This window comes from Zootoca vivipara, chromosome 13, assembly GCF_965207765.1.
Source record: "Zootoca vivipara chromosome 13, rZooViv2.hap1.1, whole genome shotgun sequence".
Lineage (NCBI taxonomy): Eukaryota > Metazoa > Chordata > Lepidosauria > Squamata > Lacertidae > Zootoca > Zootoca vivipara.
In genome coordinates, this window is record NC_142596.1 from 2,969,652 (window position 1) to 2,988,989 (window position 19,338).

Below are 19,338 nucleotides of genomic sequence, written 5' to 3' on the forward strand. Positions count from 1 at the left end.
CATTATCACCATCATTAATCAGGTGGTAATCCTGGAAAAGGCCCACCCTGGATCCATTGGTTTATTATGACAACCACTGCCCAGTGGCCAAAATAACCTAAAAACCTTTTAAAGGATTGTGGGTGCAGCAACTGGTGTAACATCTGAATCTGAGACCATCTAAGCTTGGACTCAGTTGTGGGCTTGATGAGAGCCAATATACAGTACTGACTTTGAATCCTGGCAAGATGGGGGCCCTGTGGGTGGGGGGGGGCAGGTCCTGACTCCAGATCATTTGCCTGTTTTGGATGGGACCAGACTCCCCACAAAGAGCAGAATCATAGTCTTAGGGTGCTCCTGGATCCAGCTTATTTTGCTGGAGTCTTAGGTGGCCTCAGTGCCTAAGGGCGCCTTCTACCAGCTTTGACTGGTAAGTCAGCTACAGACGTTTCTGGACTGGGATAGCCTGGCCACGGTTGTTGCTGTGCTGGGTAACCTCCAGACTGGATTACTACCGTATAATGTGCCTATGTAGGAGCGGCCTCTGATGCTGGTCTGGAAGCTGCAGTTGGTGCAAAATGTGGTGATTCAAATGCTCACATTGGCAGGATATTGCCAACATGTTGCCCTGCTGTTGAAAGAATTACACAGGTGGCCAATTAGTTACCAGGCTAAGAGGAAGATGCTCCCACAATTGGAAGCATTCCAGACAATCAAGTGCAGAATCCTAGAGATTGAATTCCAAACCCTTTGCAGTGCAGCCACTAAAACCTGTTCCCCGTTGGGGTTGGGAATTCCACCCTCGTTTGGCCAGAACACTCCCTATTTACACCAGCGTTACGATCCCCACCTACGCAGAGCTCTTCCCTCGCAAGACTTAACGTCCTACCGTCTGCAGTTTTGCAAGGTAGAGTTTTGAAAATCCCATCCTCTGAAGGATACTGCCCTTATGGTACAAGACAGGTTGAATCTATCACACGTTTTATTTTATTGCCCATTATATGCAAAAATATATGCAAAAATATATAAGTATTTGACCCCCTTATTGAAGGAGGGGATTTATCACACTGACTCTTCCAGGGTGTCTTATCTGCTGAACAATTGTAGGAATGTTGTTGTGGAGAATGTGGCAAGGTTTTTGAGTGATGCCATGAAATTACGTCACCATAGGTCCTAAGAGCCATTTTCGTACCACATTATGTCTGGACAGTTTTATCCTAAAGTATCTCCTCCTATGTTTCATTAGCTGTGTTGTGTTCTGATCCATGTATATGATGCACTTTTTATGCCAATAAAGGAGATTGATTGATGAGATCAAGACGCTGGTTTGGGGGAACTGCCAATCTAGCAGTTGAAACCACACCAATGCAAGTAGATAAATAGGTACTGCTGTGCCAGAAAGGTACCCTATTTTTCGCTCCACAAGACGCACTTTTTTCCTCCTAAAGAGGAAAGAGAAATGTCTGTGCATCTTATGGAGCAAAGGGTACCTAATGTGCCTGCTTTACAGCAAGCCAGGGCCTTCTCCCGGCTTGCTGGAAAGCGGGCAGACCGAGAGCTGCTTTGATGGTGTTTCCTGCTGCGGCAAGGGGGAGGAAGGGGCAGCCCCAAAGCGGCGCTTTCGGGCTGTCCCTTCCTCCCCCTTTGCCCCACAGCTCTCACCCCCCTGTCCTTCCTTCCTTCCTTCCTTCCTTCCTTCCTTCCTTCCTTCCTTCCTTCCTTCCTTCCTTCCTTCCTTCCTTCCTTCCTTCCTTCCTTCCTTCCTTCTCTCTCACCCCTTCTACCCTTCCTTCCTTCTCTCTCTCTCTCCTTCCTCCCTCCCTCCCTCCCCTCCTTCCTTCCCTCTCTTCCTCTCTCTCTCTCTCTTCCTTCCCTCCCCCCCTCCTTCCTTCTCTCTCCTGCCACTGTTGACTGCTGTTCACTTTACATGGTTGAAATATTATGTTGATATACCGGTTGTTTATTAAATAGTGTAGTACAACATTTGCTTCAGAATATCCCCCCCCCCCCGTTTTCCTCCTCTAAAAACTGGGCACGTCTTATGGTTGGGTGCATCTTATGGGGCGAAGAATACAGCAGCTGGTGTTTCCGGCGCTCTGGCACTTGTCACAGTGTTCCGTTGCACCAGAAGCAGTTTAGTCCTGCTGGCCACATGACCCAAAAAGTTGTCTGTGGACAAAAGCCGGCTCAGCCTGAAAGCAAGATGAGCACTGCACCCCATAGTCACCTTTGACTGGACTTAACCATCCAGGGGTCCTTTACCTTTACCTTTTTTACCTTAGGGGAATAAAGCCCTGTAGAGGCAGGGGACCAGGATGCCTGCAAAATCATCTCTGCCTGCGCTGTGCAGGTGAGGGCCTCTTGCAGACACTGCCTTAGCTGGATTGTGCTGAGTGGATTTCCTGATATCAGATATTTAGTGTTGTGGCGCCTACTCTAAGAAATCTCTTCCCCTTGAATTAGGCAGGTGCCACCTCTGTTGTCATTTTGGCACCTACTGAAAAACTTTCTCTCCTTCGAAATGTTTTAAGTTGGGATCTTTCCCAGTCTGCACCTGGTTTGGAATTGTTTGTTAAAATAAATAAATGTTTTATCACATTGTTTGCTGACGTAGCTCTTTTGCAAGGAAGGGCATGATAGAAAATAAATAAATATTTCTTTTTCATTTGTATCTTTCTTTTCCTCCAAGTGGCTCAAGATTATCCTCTCCCTCCCCATATCTCCCTTACAACAACCCTGTGAGCTTGATTAGGCTGAGAGAGGGACAGTGACTGGAGTGACTGCCCAAGGCCGAGTGGGGATTTGAAACCTGCTTTCTCCTAGGTCTAAGTCTGGGCTGCATCAATAGGAGTATAGCATCTAGATCAATGGAAGTAATAGTACCACTGTATTCTGCTCTGGTCAGACCACACCTGGAGTCCTGTGTCCAGTTCTGGGCACCACAGATAAGAAGGATACTGACAAGCTGGAACGTGTCCAGAAGAGGGCAACCAAAATGGTCAAAGGCCTGGAAACAATGCCTTATGAGGAACAGCTTAGGGAGCTGGGTATGTTTAGCCTGGAGAAGAGAAGGTTAAGGGGTGATATGATAGCCATGTTCAAATATATAAAACAATGCCATATAGAGGAGGGTGAAAGGTTGTTTTCTGCTGCTCCAGAGAAGCGGACACAGAGCAATGGATTCAAACTACAAGAAAGAAGATTCCACCTAAACATTAGGAAGAACTTCCTGACAGTAGGAGCTGTTCGACAGTGGAATTTGCTGCCAAGGAGTGTGGTGGAGTCTCCTTCTTTGGAGGTCTTTAAGCAGAGGCTTGACAGCCATATGTCAAGAATGCTTTGATGGTGTTTCCTGCTTGGCAGGGGGTTGGACTGGATGGCCCTTGTGGTCTCTTCCAACTCTATGATTCTATGACTTTGGCAGAGACCTCTCTCTTATTTCTTCTTCTTCACATTTTCTCATGAGTTTCCCTAGCCTGGATCTTGTCTCAGCCGCTGGAGGTTGCAGGTGAGATGCAGTTGGAGAGAACTGATGAGGAAGTGGGGCAGGCAGGATGGTGAAAAGGGACGGTTGTGTACATCCCCATCTCTGAGTGGCAGATGACTCCATAAAAATATATTTTTATTAAAAGAATTACAACTATAAAGACAAAAACAATATACAAAATGCTATCTAGTATAGTGTTATCTACCCTTTGCCTATCCTATTCTATACATCAATTTTAACCTCTCTAACTAAAAAAAGTCCCGCTTGCTGTTTAGAGTGCTGAAAGAGTCAATAGAAAGTGTCCAATCCTCAAATTCACTGCCAGGTGGAGGGTCTATCTTGCAGGTGTCGTCTTCCGGGCGGCTCCTTTCCCGGCTGATGACATTCTTGCAGGGGTCTTCTTTTCTCCGGACGTCTTCTCCCAGGTTCCAGCAGATAGGCCGCCGTTCATGCAAGAAAGAGAGAAAAGAGATTCTGTTAGAAAGGGCACTAAATCTCATGAATGTTAGACCCTCTTGTTGCCCACCCCAAACAAAGAAATGGAAGAAAGTCGCTGCTGGGGGGTTGCCACTCAAGAGGATGGCAGACAGCAAGGAACCGGACCCTGGGCCTACACCAGCGACTGGGGGAGCTCCATAAAGCCACAACAACAACAAAAGGTTTCCTACCGCTATGTATGGAGGGTTGTGAGGGCAGCACCACTCCTCTTGGTCGATCCTGATGGCCTTGATGTTCCTGGCGCTGGTCCAGAGTGGATCCCACGGAGAGCAGAAGATGGTATCTCTGCAGCACAACGCTGATGTTCACGTTGCCTTGGCCTGGCGCGATTTCGGACGTTCTGTCACGAGGAGAAAGGGTTTTTTGGGGGAAACGTCACCTCCCAACAGCCCATCAGACGTCCAAATAACTAACCAGATGCCTCACTCACCTGGCATGCAGCTCAGGAAGTCCTGCGGGTAAGGTTCCCTGTGAACACAGTGGAGCAGCCTCCTCACAAGGCGCTGGACCCTGCCTTTCTGCCGATGTTTACAGGCCCGCTGCATGATGTTCAGGCAGCTCCTCCCTGTCCGCCTGAGCCCTTCTTCCTCGTGCTGCTGCATCTCTTCCAGCCCTGAGTGGCAAGGGAGAAAGGTTGAGCAAGGAATCGGCTTTTCACCAGGCAAAAGCTTGCAAAGCACCCCCACCAGAGCTCCTCCCAGGACCAGGGTGTGGGCTAGGGGGATATTTGTGTGTGAGAGAGAGCAATGAAGTCACATTCCAATCCTCTTGGCATGTTCATCTTGTGGCACCTCTGTCTGCACACACACCTGGGAAGCTGCCTTCCCCTAAAGCCCTTTCTCAGAAGAAGCACCCCCCCTGCCCTCCGTAAGTCTCACTTACATGTACCATAGGATGCCATGTCTTCACTGTGGATGAAACTGGCATCCCGGAAAGCCAGATGACCTAGAGAGACAGGGCAAGAAAAGGGACGTCATCTCGGTGCAAAGCAAGCGGAGACAGAGGCAGCTCGGCAGGAGGACAGGTATGCGTCTAGAGGCCTCCACCCTCGCGGAGCACTCAGAGCAAGGTGGCCTGGGGACATGCCCATCCTCACTGCCATCGTTACCAAGACGTTTCCGTCCATCCCTACCAGGGAAGGACGTTGCTTGACTTACCCAGAAGCAGAGCTGCCACCCTGGAGACTGCTGGCAGCCTGTTGGCAGACGGCTTCGTACATGTCAAGGCAGCACTCCGAAGGATGTTCTTGCTGAAGGTCTTGCTCTGTCGGCAAAGGCAAAGGAGAAGTGGCATCAGAGAGGCTTGAGAGCACGGCAGAAGAGCCTGTCACCCCCAAAGACATCCCTGGGCAAAGCTGCCAACAAAGCAGAGGGACCTTACCAGATGCTTGGCAGCCTGGTGGAGAGCAAAGTGGAGGCTAAATTTCTCGGGATGCGCCCACCACTTGACTTGTGGGGCTAGATGGGAAAGAGCCCTCCTTGCGGCCTGCAACACAAGAAGAGAAGAGGGTTACAAATTGCAGGACATCGTCTTGGAAGCTCCCTCCCTCCTACTGCAGAAGTCCACCTCCTTGGCCCTCACCTTGGCCACCTCGTCCTCGTCTTCGAGGTGAATGAGGACGGCGACCAGTTCATTAATGGCTGCTTCTTCTGTTGTTGTTATGGGAAGCCCTTGGTCTCTCACCCAGCCCCGAAGCAGCCCCAGATGTTGGATGGCTGATGCCCGGGCAGAGGCTTCCTCCTGTAGGCAGAAAAGATCAGAGGTTGTGTTTCTCATCAGATCCGCTTCCTTTCTCCTGTCCACCGAGGTGTTTTGAGGCTGCTGAGCCCCCTCTCCTCCTCCTGAGGGAGACTGGGGGCAGGGGTGACTCTCCCCCTGTGTTTTCCAGGCAGGCTTCCAAGAGAAGGTGCTCCAGAGGAACACCCTCCTGAAGCCAGAAGATCTCTGCTGCATGCTAGTCTAAACACCAGCCTTCCTCTTCCAAAGCATTCTCTCCCCCACCCTGTGTGATGTCATGTGTTCCCTAACACTCACATGGGCAGTCAGACCGCAGTAGGTTGCCGCCAGCATCTTCAGGTCTTCCTCTCCCAGCTCCCTGGAGAGGTAGGCTTGGTCTACCAGCTCTATCAACTCTGGGAAGACATCAGCTTCTGCATCAGGGAGGAAATCCAGCAGTGACAGCCGCAGAAGCGAAGGGTCCTACACAAAAGAGAGAATCGTTTCAAAGGTCTAAAAGGCCCCACGCTTTTTCTTTGAGAACAGGCCCTTCAGCATTCTGTCAGCAAAAGAGTGCTGAGCCATGATTAGAATCCAGATCTGTGCTCCCCTCCCTCCCGGTGAGCATCACTTGCCATGTCAGAGTCCAGAAGCAGGGATATCCCTCTGACGCTGAGCTTCCGGACTTGCAGGTGGTCATGTTTCAGCCAGGTGAGGAGCTGCTCCAGTGTCTCCTCACAGGGATAGACCTGCAGACGGCAGCTGAGCAGCTAAAGAGGCCCAAAGAGAAAGAATGTCTGCAGTGATGAGAGGCTGAGGCAGGCTCTCCTTTTATCCACCACCTGCAGTTCTGCACAGAGCAAAGCCACTGAAGGGAATGGACCAAAGTTTGCCATGTACCTCAAATTCAATGGGTCTACTCTGAGGAGCACTAAAACAGGCAACAGTCCTTAGGCTCAAAGGAGCCTTGACATAAGCCACAGAATATGGAAGGTAAAGGCAGCTGCAAGGTCCAAATTCTGATGGAGGCTGGTTGGAGAACCAAGGACACAAAAGGAGCCGAAGAACACAACCCCAACACTGGGCAGAAAGCAAGCCAGGGCCTCCTTGCTGCACCCATTTCCTCCCGCGTCAGCCCCCCTCACCTCGATGTAGATAGCTGCCGCTACTTGTGGCATTCCGGCAAACTCCTGGTCCTCGAGAGCAGCGGTGATGTTCTCCACCATGGGAGGGATCCACCAGTGTCGCTTTCCGACAGCTCTGAAATGGAGAACCAGATCTGGGTGAGGAAGGGAAAGGCACCGCAGGAAGCCAACAGGGGCACAGTCTGATCCCATGCCTTGACCTCCGTTTGCCAGACTATTGGGGAAGGTCACCTCTTACCTCACCATGGCAGACAACCCCTGGCTGAAATTCTCCCGGCAGAAAAGTTGGTTGATGATGGCCGCCTCTACTTGCTCTCCAGTGGTGCCGAGAAGGAGGTGCAGAACTTCCTTAGCCCCTCTGTAACCAAAGCAAGGCCACTTTTAGCAGGCGGGTCATCGCCACCCACTCCAATTCCTTCCCCATCCTTGCTCCCTAGCAGCAGCCTGAAGGAGAGCCTCCCTTGGAAAACCAAGCTGGACTGGCAACCCCCCGAGGTTGAAGGGAAAAAGACTCCATTGGCGCCTTTGCAACACACTACTCACCCGAGGAATTCCTGGTCGTAGTGGAAGTTGACTACCATCCCCAGGAGAGCGATCAGCAGCTGCGGGAAGTTCCGGCGCACAGCTGCCTTGTATACCTCCATCCTGAGGATGGCGTGCAACAGGCTGCTGAGATGTTGCTGGAAGAGAGAGAGGTGCAAGTCACTTTCCCTGCTTTTCTGCAGAATCCAGAAACCCCTCGATATTACCCTGGGAAGAAGGAAGCCAGAAAGCAGGTGGGTCGTCCTTACCACTTGGGTGGCAGATTCCGCCAAGGGGCTTTGGTAAAGCTGCTCGGCCATGAGATGGAGCAGTTGTTCTTGGTCGGCCGATGCCAAAAGCTCCTTCCATACTCTCTCGCAGTCTCTGTGAATGAAAAAACAAGAGCAATGGTCAGATTCAAGTCTTCTGCTTGCTGCCATGCCACACAGAGAGGAAATGGCAGCAAGGGCTTTCTGAGCAAGCCCTGCACCTTGCCAACCTTTCCCTTAGCCCAGTAGAACCTGCCTGGAGGGCTCCGTACCTGAAGGGAAACTGGAGGAGGTATGCAACCACTTTTGCCAGGTGTTGGGGTGGCATGATGGACAAAGCAAAGGCGGCCATGTTTCTGCCCTGCACTGTAGGCCCCTGGGTGATCTTATAGAAGGCCTCCAGCAGCACCTCCACCTGTCAGAGAAAAGGAGAGGGTTGCTGGGAGAGTACAAGGAAGCGGGGCTGTCTGCCGGCGGATCCCCCCACCCCTCATAGAAAGAGGGGCCCCCCTTGACCTGTGCCACCACAGCCATCTTCCTTCGAAGGTACCACTCAGGGTCCTTGGGAGTTTTGGACCCAGGCAGCTCCAGGGCGCCAGTTGCCCCCCTATCCATTCTTGGCCAAGAGAAGAAGCTTGCCAGTCTGCTCCCAGGAGGAGGAGGAGGAGGAGGAGGAGGAGGAGGAGGAGGAGGAGGAGGAGGAGGAGGATTCCCTATGGCTGGACCCATGTTTCTCAGGCCCCTTGGCTGAGGTTCCTGTCCTGACATTGCCAGGCCTCTCTAAACAAACATGTGTCCTGGCCACCCAGTGGCATGAGGTTGCCTCCCCTACAGCAGAAGAAGTGGAGAATCTTCTTCTCTCCTACCTTTGCAGACACCTTACCTCCACTTTTGTGCCGCTAAACTGCTTGATGAACTCTTGCAGCAAGTGGGAGATGTCCAAGGGGTTGAAGCTGCTCTCGACAACCAGATCGCTGGCCAGGAAGCACATGGCCTCCAAGAGCTGCTCCTCAGGAAGATAGGCACCAAAGACCTGAAGCAAGAGAGGAAGGTCAGAGATGCCCACAGGTCAGGGCTGGGGAGCAGAAAGCCCAGGTGCTGTCTCTGCGGAACCCAGAACATGTGGCTTGAGAGGCCGCTGTGCCTTGTGTGACAGCGACTTACCCTGGCAAGAGAGTAACAATTATTCAGGAACAATTCAGGAACCGCTCCTCCGGTGGATTGGAGGACCTTCCGAGCTCGGATGAGGAGTGTTTGGTTCCACGACGTTCGTGCCAGTGTCTCTGCAAAGGGAAACCAAAGGGTTAGTTCGGGCCTTGCTCACCCCACCCCATGCTGGAATGTATTCCTTCCAGTCTTACCTTCTTTGCGCCGCAGGATGGGCAGAAGATGGCAGAGGGCCTCTGCTGCCCGCTGCCTGCACTCCGGGTCTGGATCCAATGCAGACAGACAGGAAATGGCCACCAGTTGGCCAAGGGAGGATGCAGGAAGCGCTACCGATGGCTGAGAAGAGACCCAGAGAAATGACTGATAAGAGAAGAGACCCAGCACCATTTTCCCTATAACATTCTTATTAAATCTTCAAAAGATTCCCAAACATTTAGCATCCTATACAGAAAAAAACCCATTTCTTTTGACTTCCCACCCCTCTTTTCCTGATATTTGCTTTTTACTTCTTTTTACTCACTAGGATTTGCTCTGCTATGGCCCAGCTCTGTTCTAAAAATGGGTTATGTGCTGGGATGCCCGATTGTCCCTTGGGCACCTTGCAGGGTGGGCCTAGAAGGGGCAGCCTGAAGGCCTTGTCAGCCCTGCATGGTTGCAATGCTTCCCTTCAGTAACTCACATATTCCTGGATCTTCTGCAGGAGGGCAGAAAGATCTTGCAGTGCCTTCCTTCGGATCTTCCCACTCTTCATCCTGGTGACGACATCCGTAAGTCTGGCCTTCAGCTGGTCCTTCCTGAAGCCGTCGGGAGGAGGATCAGCGGCACCCAGAGAGCCTGTGGTTGAGATGCTGAGGGGAGAGAGGAGTAGCACTTTTGTAAAAAGGTTTTATTGCCTTCCATCCTTCAAAGACCCCAAGCACCACCACCATAGAAATGGACCCGGGGGGGGGGGGCTTTTGAAAGCAATTGATTACTGGGGGGGGGGGGGAGTGGTTCACATAGCATTACCTTGCAAAAAGATCCTCATCTTCCAGGCTGATTACCGATATTTGATCTTCGTCGAAATCAATTCCCTGTCCATGAGATAAGAGAAACAGGAACATCAGAATGTGAAGAATGGATCAGACCCATTCATGTTCCTGTGCTGATCAGGAAAGCGCAGACGAGGTAGGTTGGGAAACAAACTGAAAATCTCTGTCCTCCATTTCCTTAGAGACCTTATTCATCCATCCATCCCTCCATTCATCCATTTGGAGCATTTGTACCCCTCTGTTAAGCCAAAAAGGCTCCAAGAGAGCCTTCCATGAAATGAAATGCAAGAAACTCCTAATGGCAGACTTCTCTTGTAATTAACAGTATGACAAACAGAAATACAACCCACAAGGAAAGGGGGCAAGGAGGGCAGAGGAAAAGACAACTCCCAAGCTCAGGCCCCAGTGTCTAGAATGCTGATCCAATGGCTGCCTCCAGATGACAGTTGGGGGAGAGGAGGCCTGAGGGAGCTGGCCTGTCTCAGCAGAGGCCATGGCGCTGTTTCCCATCCGCCAGGCCTCCTGTCTCTCTCTCCCTCGCCTGCACCTGGGAGCAGCCCTTCCCTGCCATGGACTGTGGACAGGTGGGCAGCAGGGCTCCCTGCCTCAGCTCTGCAGAAAAACCAGCTGCATCTGGCACCCCCTTCCCCTCCACTGGGCCAGCCGCTCCCCCTCTCTTTTCTTCTTCTTCCTCTGTTTTTCCCTTTCCCTGCAAACTGTAGTACAAAGAGAACATCCAGTATGTAGAAATAGAAAGGAAGCCTCTCCCACATTCACATGAACATAAATCAAAAGGAAGATTCAATCGACTGCAATATAGGACACTGAATTTCCCTTTTTGGCATTCCTTCTCCCCTTCCAAAGCTCAACCCTTTCTGTGACTTGGTATAGCTCTTTGCCAAACTTGGTGATACCATTAATCTAGGTTCCAGAGTTAAGTCCCCTGGCCATGGCAACCTCCACTTACCTCCAGGTTTCTTTGGGACGCCATCTTCTAATGTAGTGACTGAGCGAAGGTCACTACAGGCCACCTCTGCCAACCTCGAGATGCTGAGGATGCAGGAAGCTCTGTTCAAAGGGTCACAAGTTCCGTTGCTAGGCAACATCAGTTGAGAATGTGGAATTCCCGGCCTCAGGGCCAAGGTTCTAAGAGACCGTCCGTGTGGCCTAGTGGTTAGAGCCATGCAACGCGAGGGTGATATTTATACGAGTTTGATACTTTTTTCTGTTCTTTGTATCCTGCTTTGCAGACTCTGGTTGTTTCCCAAAGCAGCTGGCATCGATTTCAAAGAGGAGGGGGGGGGGAGAGAAGTCCTGTCCTCAGGTTAGGAAAGTCCAAAGACAAGACACCCAATGGAAGGGATGTGGAGGAAGAAGGCAGAGGAAGAGCCCCTTTCCCTTGGCCCAAGGAGAGGCCTGAGATGTCCCCAGGCAAGTCCTGTCCTGCTGGGGCCAAGCTCTTCTGGGACAGAGACGCAGCAACTGACCCTGTAGGCCTTCATGCCCAACACCAGGGGGGCTGTGGGGCTCAAGCCCCTTTCCGATTCCCCTGAGGGGCTTATCTGGCCCCACAGGCAGCAGCAGCAGGCAGTGCCTGGTAAAGGCTCCCCACCTGCTGAATTTCTGCCTGCCAGAAGAATCACAAGTGTGGAAACCCATCTAAAAGAGAAGGAAGGAAGGGGGAAGAGAGAACAAGATATTCTGCTTCTCTGAGAGCTCCCATATCAGAAATTGATGGTGCTTTAATGCCCAGGGAATGGCAGGTGGTGGTGGTGATTTCTTCAATCTGTATTTCTGACGGCCATTTCAGGGACAGAAGGCCTCCTTTGCAGCCTCCCCGCCATCCATTCTAGAGGTGGGAAGGAGCCCAGAGACCCTTGAGACCCCCCGGGCAGTGAGAGGCCGAGGGAGACGGAGCTTTGCAAGCAGAGGCTGCTGCTCCAGGAAAGGTCTGGCTGCTTCTCTGGGAGCCATTGGCAGCAGCAGCAGCAGCAGCAGCAGCAGCAGCAGCAGCAGCAGCAGCAGCAGCAGCAGCAGCAGCTCCACCCACCCCAGAAGAGCCAGCTGGCTATTGGCTAGCCTGGAGCGTCCATCAGCCAGCTAGAGAGGGCGGACTCTTCTGGCGAGGTGCATAGCCAGGTAGGCTGCGCAAGACATGCAGGTTAGGGTGAGGGGGAAACTTGGACATTTGATTTCTATGGACTTCAAGAACATTCTCAAAGGGAGCAGGGGACTCTGTGTGCCCGAAAGGGAACCGACCCGTCTTTGAAAGGCCAGGTGGCCACCCCAGCTGGGGCTTTGCTTCTGGATGAGGCCCTTCTGGCTCCCAGCACTGTCCTGATGGTCAGGGAGCCTCTGTCCAGCCAGGCCTTGGGCAGCCCCTGATTCCCAAGGAGGACCTCCGGGCTCCCTGGCCCTTCTGGTTCTCCCTCCTCAGCCACCTGGGCCTTGGGACCTCGGCTGGAGACACCCAGGACTTGGCAGAGCCTCCCTCTGTCTCTGTGGCGTAGACTCTCCAAGTGTCCCTCTTTCCCAGGGACTGTCCAGGATTGACAGAAGCCGCCCCGCTTCCTGATTTCCTCATTTTCTTACCTCCACTGATGAGAGTCATGGTTTGGATGGGGGTCTTTTATCCATTTCCGCAGTCGCACAATCCATCAATCAGTAGCTGAACTGGGATCCACACAGTCACAAAAACAAAGGAACTGAAAAATCCTCAAAACCCAAACCACAAAATAAATAACAAAAACAAAAGCACTAAATGTAAGCTCCAAATATCACCTCGGAACACTGCAATCGGAAAGGGAAGGCTAGAATTACAGTGGGGGGAGGGGGGCGCACATGAGCAGCGCAACAGGAAACACAGGGGGACTCAAAACGGAGCATGTTCATCTTCCGATAAAAGTTTGAAACAACCGGAACACCTACTTCCAGTTTCGCAGCATTCGGGTTTCAAGTTGTTTATGAACTAAGCTGTTTGAAAAGCGAGGTACCACTGTATCGAAAAACTCCCCATAATGTGCCCACCTGCTCCTACCACCTGGAACTAAGGACCTGGGTTTCCAGATCAGAGGAAAGGACTTCAGGTCTGGTTTTCACTTCTGCTCCTTTCCTTTTTTTCTGGTTGAAAACAGCATCTTCAGGTATTCCAGTTGCTGATTGTGGTCCGACCTTGTCTTTTCTCCCCACCTTTAGCACACATATTCTCAGCAGAGGAAGCAGCTTCACGAGTCAGGGTTAGGAGCCGATTTATTGGAAAACTGACTAAGAGTTTGTTTTTAAACAAAGATCTCTGCTTGGAATGTAGTGATAAGCACAGATGATGCTCTGAAAGTGAAGGATTGGTTTTTCCCCAGGGTGCATGTCAGCTATGTGTGCACCTTAAGATTTGTGTAACCCTCATGCCAACTTCTGTTGCCCAGCGCCTGCAAGACCCATACTGTGACATCATAGAATGCTTGCAGTTTTTCTCATGACCCCCCCCCCCAAGCAACTGCTCATCAGGAGCAGAAGTGAGCAGCTTCTCTGTTTCTCAGAAGAGGTAGCCCTGGGAGAGACAGGGGTTCAAATACCTCCTTACTCAGCTCTGAAGCTCACTGGGTGACCTGGGGCCAGGTTGTGGGGATTAAAGGAGAAGGCGAGAACTATGTATGCCATCTTGAGCTCCTTGGAGAAAATCCCAAGTGTGAAGAAGATTTTGCAGCTTGCATTTCGTTGTGAGTTTGTCCCTTGCCTCAAATTATTCCAAAACACGAGAAATGGATTAAAATGCCAAGTAATCCCATTTGAACTATTTCAAATTTTGAAGTCTCTATCCCAGAACCTGGAAGCGGGAATGAACATTAACAAACTGATATCACCAGGTTGAGAAGCATTGACATTGAAATGTATGTTTGATTAACATCGCCTGCATTGCAAAGGGGTTAGAATGGATGACCTTTAGGGGTCCCCTCCAGCTTTGCTGGAGTATTCTTTGTATTATTCTTTTAACTAAAATGAATCACAGAGAACACATGCGAAGTTATTGGAGGGGTTTGTGTGCAGGGAGAAGAATTTTATTTTTTTAACCTGCCTAATTTGGAGCAACGAGTAGTGTGGAGAAGTGCACAGCTCCAGTGTCCCCTTGTGGATCTAGCTTGTTAAATGCACACAATGATTTCTGTGCAGAATGCAGACACATCTGTGTGGCAGGCTGGTCCATCAGGGGAAGAGGCCTGCCCTCTACCTGGTTCAAATTAACCACTCATATTACTAATTTTCTCACTCCTTGTACAAACTCATGCTCCCTTGCTGATGGGGAAGCTGTTTTCTGGGAAAGCAAGTGGCCATGCTGTGGCTCCAGTGTCAGATTTAGAATCATAGAATCATAGAGTTGGAAGAGACCACAAGGGCCACCCAGTCCAACCCCCTGCCAAGCAGGAAACACCATCAAAGCATTCCTGACAGGTGGCTGTCAAGCCTCTGCTTAAAGACCTCCAAAGGAGGAGACTCCACCACACTCCTTGGCAGCAAATTCCACTGTCGAACAGCTCCTACTGTCAGGAAGTTCTTCCTAATGTTTAGGTGGAATCTTCTTTCTTGTAGTTTGAATCCATTGCTCCGTGTCCGCTTCTCTGGAGCAGCAGAAAACAACATTTCTCCCTCCTCTATATGACATCCTTTTATATATTTGAACATGGCTATCATATCACCCCTTAACCTTTTCTTTTCCAGGCTAAACATACCCCGCTCCCTAAGCTGTTCCTCATAAGGCATTGTTTCCTGGCCTTTTACCGCAGCGCCTGAATTGAGGCACACTACGACCTGTAGGGCAAGGGGGTGGCGTTTTGGGGTCCCCAGGCTCTTATGCTGGGCGAAGACCAGGAAGAAGCCATTGCGAGGTTCTGATACGGACTGAGCAGTCATGTTTCCCGATACTCTTGCACTGTAAATAGCATGCACAATAAAACTCAGAAAGAAATGACGGACTGGAGCGTCTTTACTCATGAGTAGCCGCAACCTTCTCTGAGGTTAGATTAGGGCAAAGGTTTCATCTGATTCAGCCAGACTAAATGTGCTTTTCTGTTCAGTGCCCCCTATGGACAGTAAGTACTACTACCGTGTTTCTCCAAAAATAAGACACCGTCTTATATTTATTTTTCCTAAAAAAAACCACACGATGGCTTATTTTCAGGGAATGTCTTTTTTATATTAAGTATGGTACAGTTTAACCTACAAGGTACAGTTTAACCTACAAGGTTAAACTGCGTATCACTATGGCTTATTTTCGGGGTATGGCTTATTTTCGGAGAAACACGGTATGTTATGTGGAAAGAGCAGAATCCACATGACATATTTTGGCCCTACCCTACCATCTGAAGTGAGCACAGCTATCATTCATTCTCCCCAAGGCCTCCTAGGAAGCAAGGGATCTCTTTAACAGAAATTAAACACACACACACACACTCACACACTCACTCACACACACACACACACACCATTTGCCAAACTACAGTTCCTAGGAAAATATACGGTAATTGGCACAAAAGTTTGTAATGCCTAAATCTATGACTGGTCATAGTAATATGTTGTTACAAAAGTTGGTGCTGCCCCCACTCTCTGCCGAGCTGCAGCAAGATTCCTGGGGGTTCCGGGTGCCCACTCAGGGTCTGCAGTCCTTTGGAGAATTGAGACATGGCAGAGACTCTCGTGGCTTTAAGAATGATGGTTTCTTCACCTATTTACACCTTTGGTCTGCATGGAGGGAGTCCAGATCTTACAGCATGGTCATCTCAAGAGGGGCTTGACCCCCACAGCAGTGCAGCCGTGGAGACCAAGGCATCGCTCCCAGCCTGCCTGCAGCCAGCCTGCCCAAGATGGTGTCAGTTTGCATTTCTTGGTACAGAAAGTATTGATCTGATGTGTAGAGATATTTCCTTTTCTAATTAATTCAAGAGGGTTCTGGAAGCTTCTCTGTGTGAAAGAAACAAGCAGAAGGTTTCTGATGTTTGGGTTATTCCTTCAGAGAAGCTGAGTACAGCTGGTTTAAACTGGTCCTGACATGAGACAAAGGTTCTTGAGAGCAGAAGCAGTAAGGCCTACAAGGCCTACATAATCATTCAAACCTAAACCTGTTAACTGCTGTTAACAGCAAACTGCTAAGACACTGTGACTCGTGTCTCATCTTGGGTGATGACGCATTCTCCCTATAAAAATAGCCATCCTCTCTGTGGGCCTCAGTGACTCTGAGTGTGTGTGTGAGAGAGGGGGGGGGGGGGAGAGAGAGAGAGTCAGCGCCAGCCAGTGTGTGTGTTGTATTGTTGCAGACACAGTGGCTCCAGGGCTCTAGGACCAGGACATTCGCAGGGAAACCAAAGTGCTTGTTTACAAAGCTATTGTACTACCAACCTTACTATATGCTTGTGAAACATGGACCACTTATAAATGCCATCTCCAACTCCTCGAAAGATTCCATCAACGGTGTCTCCGAAAAACTTTACACATCACTTGGGAAGACAGGCGAACTAATATCAGTGTACTGGAAGAAGCAAAGATCACCAGTGTTGAAGCAATGATTCTTCAACATCAACTTCGTTGGACTGGTCATGTTGTGCGGATGCCTGATGATCATCTTCCAAAGCAACTACTCTATTCCGAACTTAAAAATGGAAAGCGTAATGCTGGTGGTCAACAAAAGAGGTTTAAAGACTGTCTCAAGGCAAATCTTTAAAAATGTAGTATAAACACTGACAACTGGGAAACCCTGGCCTGCGAGCGCTCCAGTTGGAGAACAGCCTTTACCAAAGGTGTCGTGGGCTTTGAAGAAACTCGATCTGTGCAAGGGAGAAACGTGCTAAGAGGAAGGCACGCTTGGGAAATCCACACCATGATCAACTCCCACCCAGAAGCCAGTGGGGACCACTGTGGAAGGACGTGTGGATCCAGAATTGGCCTCCAAAGTCACTTACGGACCCATTGTTAAAATCGTGTTTATGGAATAGAAGACAAACTTACTTGGCTACGAGTGATCGCCAAAGAAGAAGAAAATAAGAAATCACTAACTGTGCCTCTGTGAAGAGTCAGATAGCTGCTCTGAGCACTCTGTCTTTGCTCTTTAACTATGCTGTTTATGAACAGCTTTATTTTCTCAAGTAAAAGTTTTATTCTGTTTATGAAGAAGACTCTGCGCTGATTAATTTACCGCTGTGCGACAAAACTGGTCCCGTTATCTCTTTCTTTCAAGGTCATGCTGACTATAATAGTGAGGCCAGAAGGAGTCTGAGAATCCCACAACGTGTTTAAGTTTTTACTCTGCTAACTGTACGTTGAAGTTCTGCTCTGGATCAATATTGAGTAGAATCCATGACAGATGGATCCCTCAGGGTTCTGTCCTCTCCCCCATGCTTTTTAACATCTATATGAAGCCGCTGGGAGAGATCATCAGGGGGTTTGGGCTGGGTGTTCATAAGTATGTGGATGATACCCAGCTCTACCTCTCTTTTAAATTGGAACCAGTGAAGGTAGTGAAGGTCCTGTGTGAGTGTCTGGAGGCGGTCGGAGGATGGATGGTGGCTAACAGATTAAGGTTTAATCCTGACAAGACAGAAGTACTGTTTCTGTGGGACAGGGAGTGGATGGGTGTGGAGGATGCCCTGGTCCTGAATGGGGTAACTGTGCCCCTGAAGGACCAGGTGCACAGCCTGGGAGTCATTTTGGACTCTCAGCTGTCCATGGAGGCACAGGTCAATTCTGTGTCCAGGGCAGCTGTTTATCAGCTCCATCTGGTACGCAGGCTGAGACCCTACCTGCCCATCGACTGTTTAGCCAGAGTGGTGCATGCCCTGGTTATCTCCTGCTTGGACTACTGAAGGCAGCCCAGTTTAGGGAAGTTTTTAATGTTTGGTGTTGCTTTTTTATTATTTACATTCCGTTGGGAGCTGCCCAGAGTGTCTGGGGAAACCCAGCCAGCTGGGCGGGGTATAAATATGATGATGATGATGATGATGATGTTGTTGTTGTTGTCCCATTCTTTCTTCTTCCTTCTTCCCAGAACACCCTGCTTAAAACTCCTTGTTCCTGCCAAACCCCCAGTCTCTGTCCCACCTCAGGGCAAAGGGGAAGGACAGTTCTCTTGCAATGCCAGTGGCTCTCAGTGGCCCTGTGCTGTTTCTGAATGGCCCTCACTTGGCCAGGTCGTTTTGCATATGCTAGCCCAGGAATTCCTCTGCAGCTTGTATTTCTCCCTTCACATCCCAAATAATCAAAATCCTACCATTTATTAATTTATAGGGTTTAGGGAGGCCCCCATTCCAAATTTATAACAATATTTTATTATTCCACAGAGTCCTGTTGCACTCACGTTCCGCTTGTGGGCTTTGCAGAGCCATGTGGCTGACCACTTTGAGAAAAGGATATTGAATGTCTCTTATTCTTCACTGTAACTGTGAGGCACCCCCTTTCCATCAGGACCCTTCAGAAGATGCAAGACCAACCCCAGGCATTGTGCTGCCTGAGGCAAAGGACAAAATGGCACAGCATACACCCATTCCACATAGAGTAGCGAATTCTACTTCTGTTTTTGCAATGAGGCACTGCCCTGTCACTGAGGGAGATCAGCAGGGTGGTTATAATAAGGTTATCATATTTTTTTCAATGAATCCGCTAACACACACACACACACACACACCACAACTATTAATAAAACAAAACATTGTGGTTTGCTTGCCAGTGACACATTTAGCGTCATGTGCTGTGAGTTTCCATGCAACCTTTGCTCTTGGCTCTCCCTATTTTCTTTTCTTTGTTGAAGATGCTTCTCAGTCTGCTGTGTGATGCTGAAAACTCTGTGCCATTTTCCTTCATCTCCAGATTGCTACATTTCGCTGCCTGGAGCAAAAGAAAGCAAAGGCAGAGATCCATGCTTTCTTCAAACAGAAAAGCCCCAGATGACACAACATGAATCAGGTGGAGATCCAGCTGTTCTTCTTGGTGTTGGTTCAAGGTTGAGGGGATGGGTGGTGTTCCCTGAAATGCGCCTGCTGTTCTGCTTCCTTGTTTTCCACTTTAGCAGTTTCTTGGTAGGCACTGAATGTTCCACCTTCTGCTGTCCTCTGATAGGGAAAGTCTGCTCCTAGCTTTGCAAAAAACTAGCATGAACTAATTGAAGCATTAGAAGTGGGAACACTTTTTTGGGGGGGGACACTTCTATGTATTACAACACCACCCCACAGCCTCCAACATGAGGTCATGAGCAGCATGAAGCCCGAAACCTCCACTACACTGCTGGTACACTGCAAAGAGGTGACAAAACACACCAAATAGGTGGTGGAACTCAGTTCCAGTGAGTTCCGGCTGGGAAACACGTTAAAGTTAAATTAAAATATAAATAACATTAGCTGTTAAAAATGCACTTTAGAAAATAAATCAACAAACAAAAAACCCCAATTTTGCATATCTGGATAAACTGGCCAAAATAAAAAAAAATTCATCAAGTGCCGGAAGCCGTACTATACAATGAAGGGAGTGCCATAGTGCTGGTTGCTGCC

At 49.7% G+C, this 19,338-nt stretch overlaps 1 protein-coding gene across 1 annotated transcript; it reads right to left on the minus strand.

Annotated features, from left to right (window-relative positions):
* Nucleotides 1–3,581: 3,581 nt before the first annotated feature.
* Nucleotides 3,582–9,627, minus strand: LOC118095862 (uncharacterized). The gene is made up of 17 exons (XM_088657271.1): nt 9,463–9,627; nt 8,978–9,119; nt 8,781–8,899; nt 8,500–8,649; nt 7,889–8,031; nt 7,617–7,731; nt 7,369–7,505; nt 7,064–7,183; nt 6,826–6,940; nt 6,316–6,450; nt 5,999–6,163; nt 5,546–5,704; nt 5,345–5,449; nt 5,122–5,227; nt 4,847–4,909; nt 4,395–4,577; nt 3,582–4,304 (listed from the first exon to the last, which is right to left on the minus strand). The coding sequence occupies exons 1-17, from the start codon at nt 9,532–9,534 to the stop codon at nt 4,270–4,272; spliced, it is 2,064 nt and encodes a 687-aa protein (XP_088513397.1). The 5' UTR covers nt 9,535–9,627; the 3' UTR covers nt 3,582–4,269.
* Nucleotides 9,628–19,338: the final 9,711 nt, after the last annotated feature.

Bases quoted from the DNA above. Each gene is read 5' to 3' on its own strand.
- LOC118095862 (XM_088657271.1), bottom strand. From the start codon at position 9,534: ATGAAGAGTGGGAAGATCCGAAGGAAGGCACTGCAAGATCTTTCTGCC. The intron at 5,450-5,545 runs GTGAGGGCCAAG...CTTGTGTTGCAG, and splicing joins ACGAGGACGAGGTGGCCAAG to GCCGCAAGGAGGGCTCTTTC. The intron at 4,910-5,121 runs GTAAGTCAAGCA...CTGTCTCTCTAG, and splicing joins GGTGGCAGCTCTGCTTCTGG to GTCATCTGGCTTTCCGGGAT.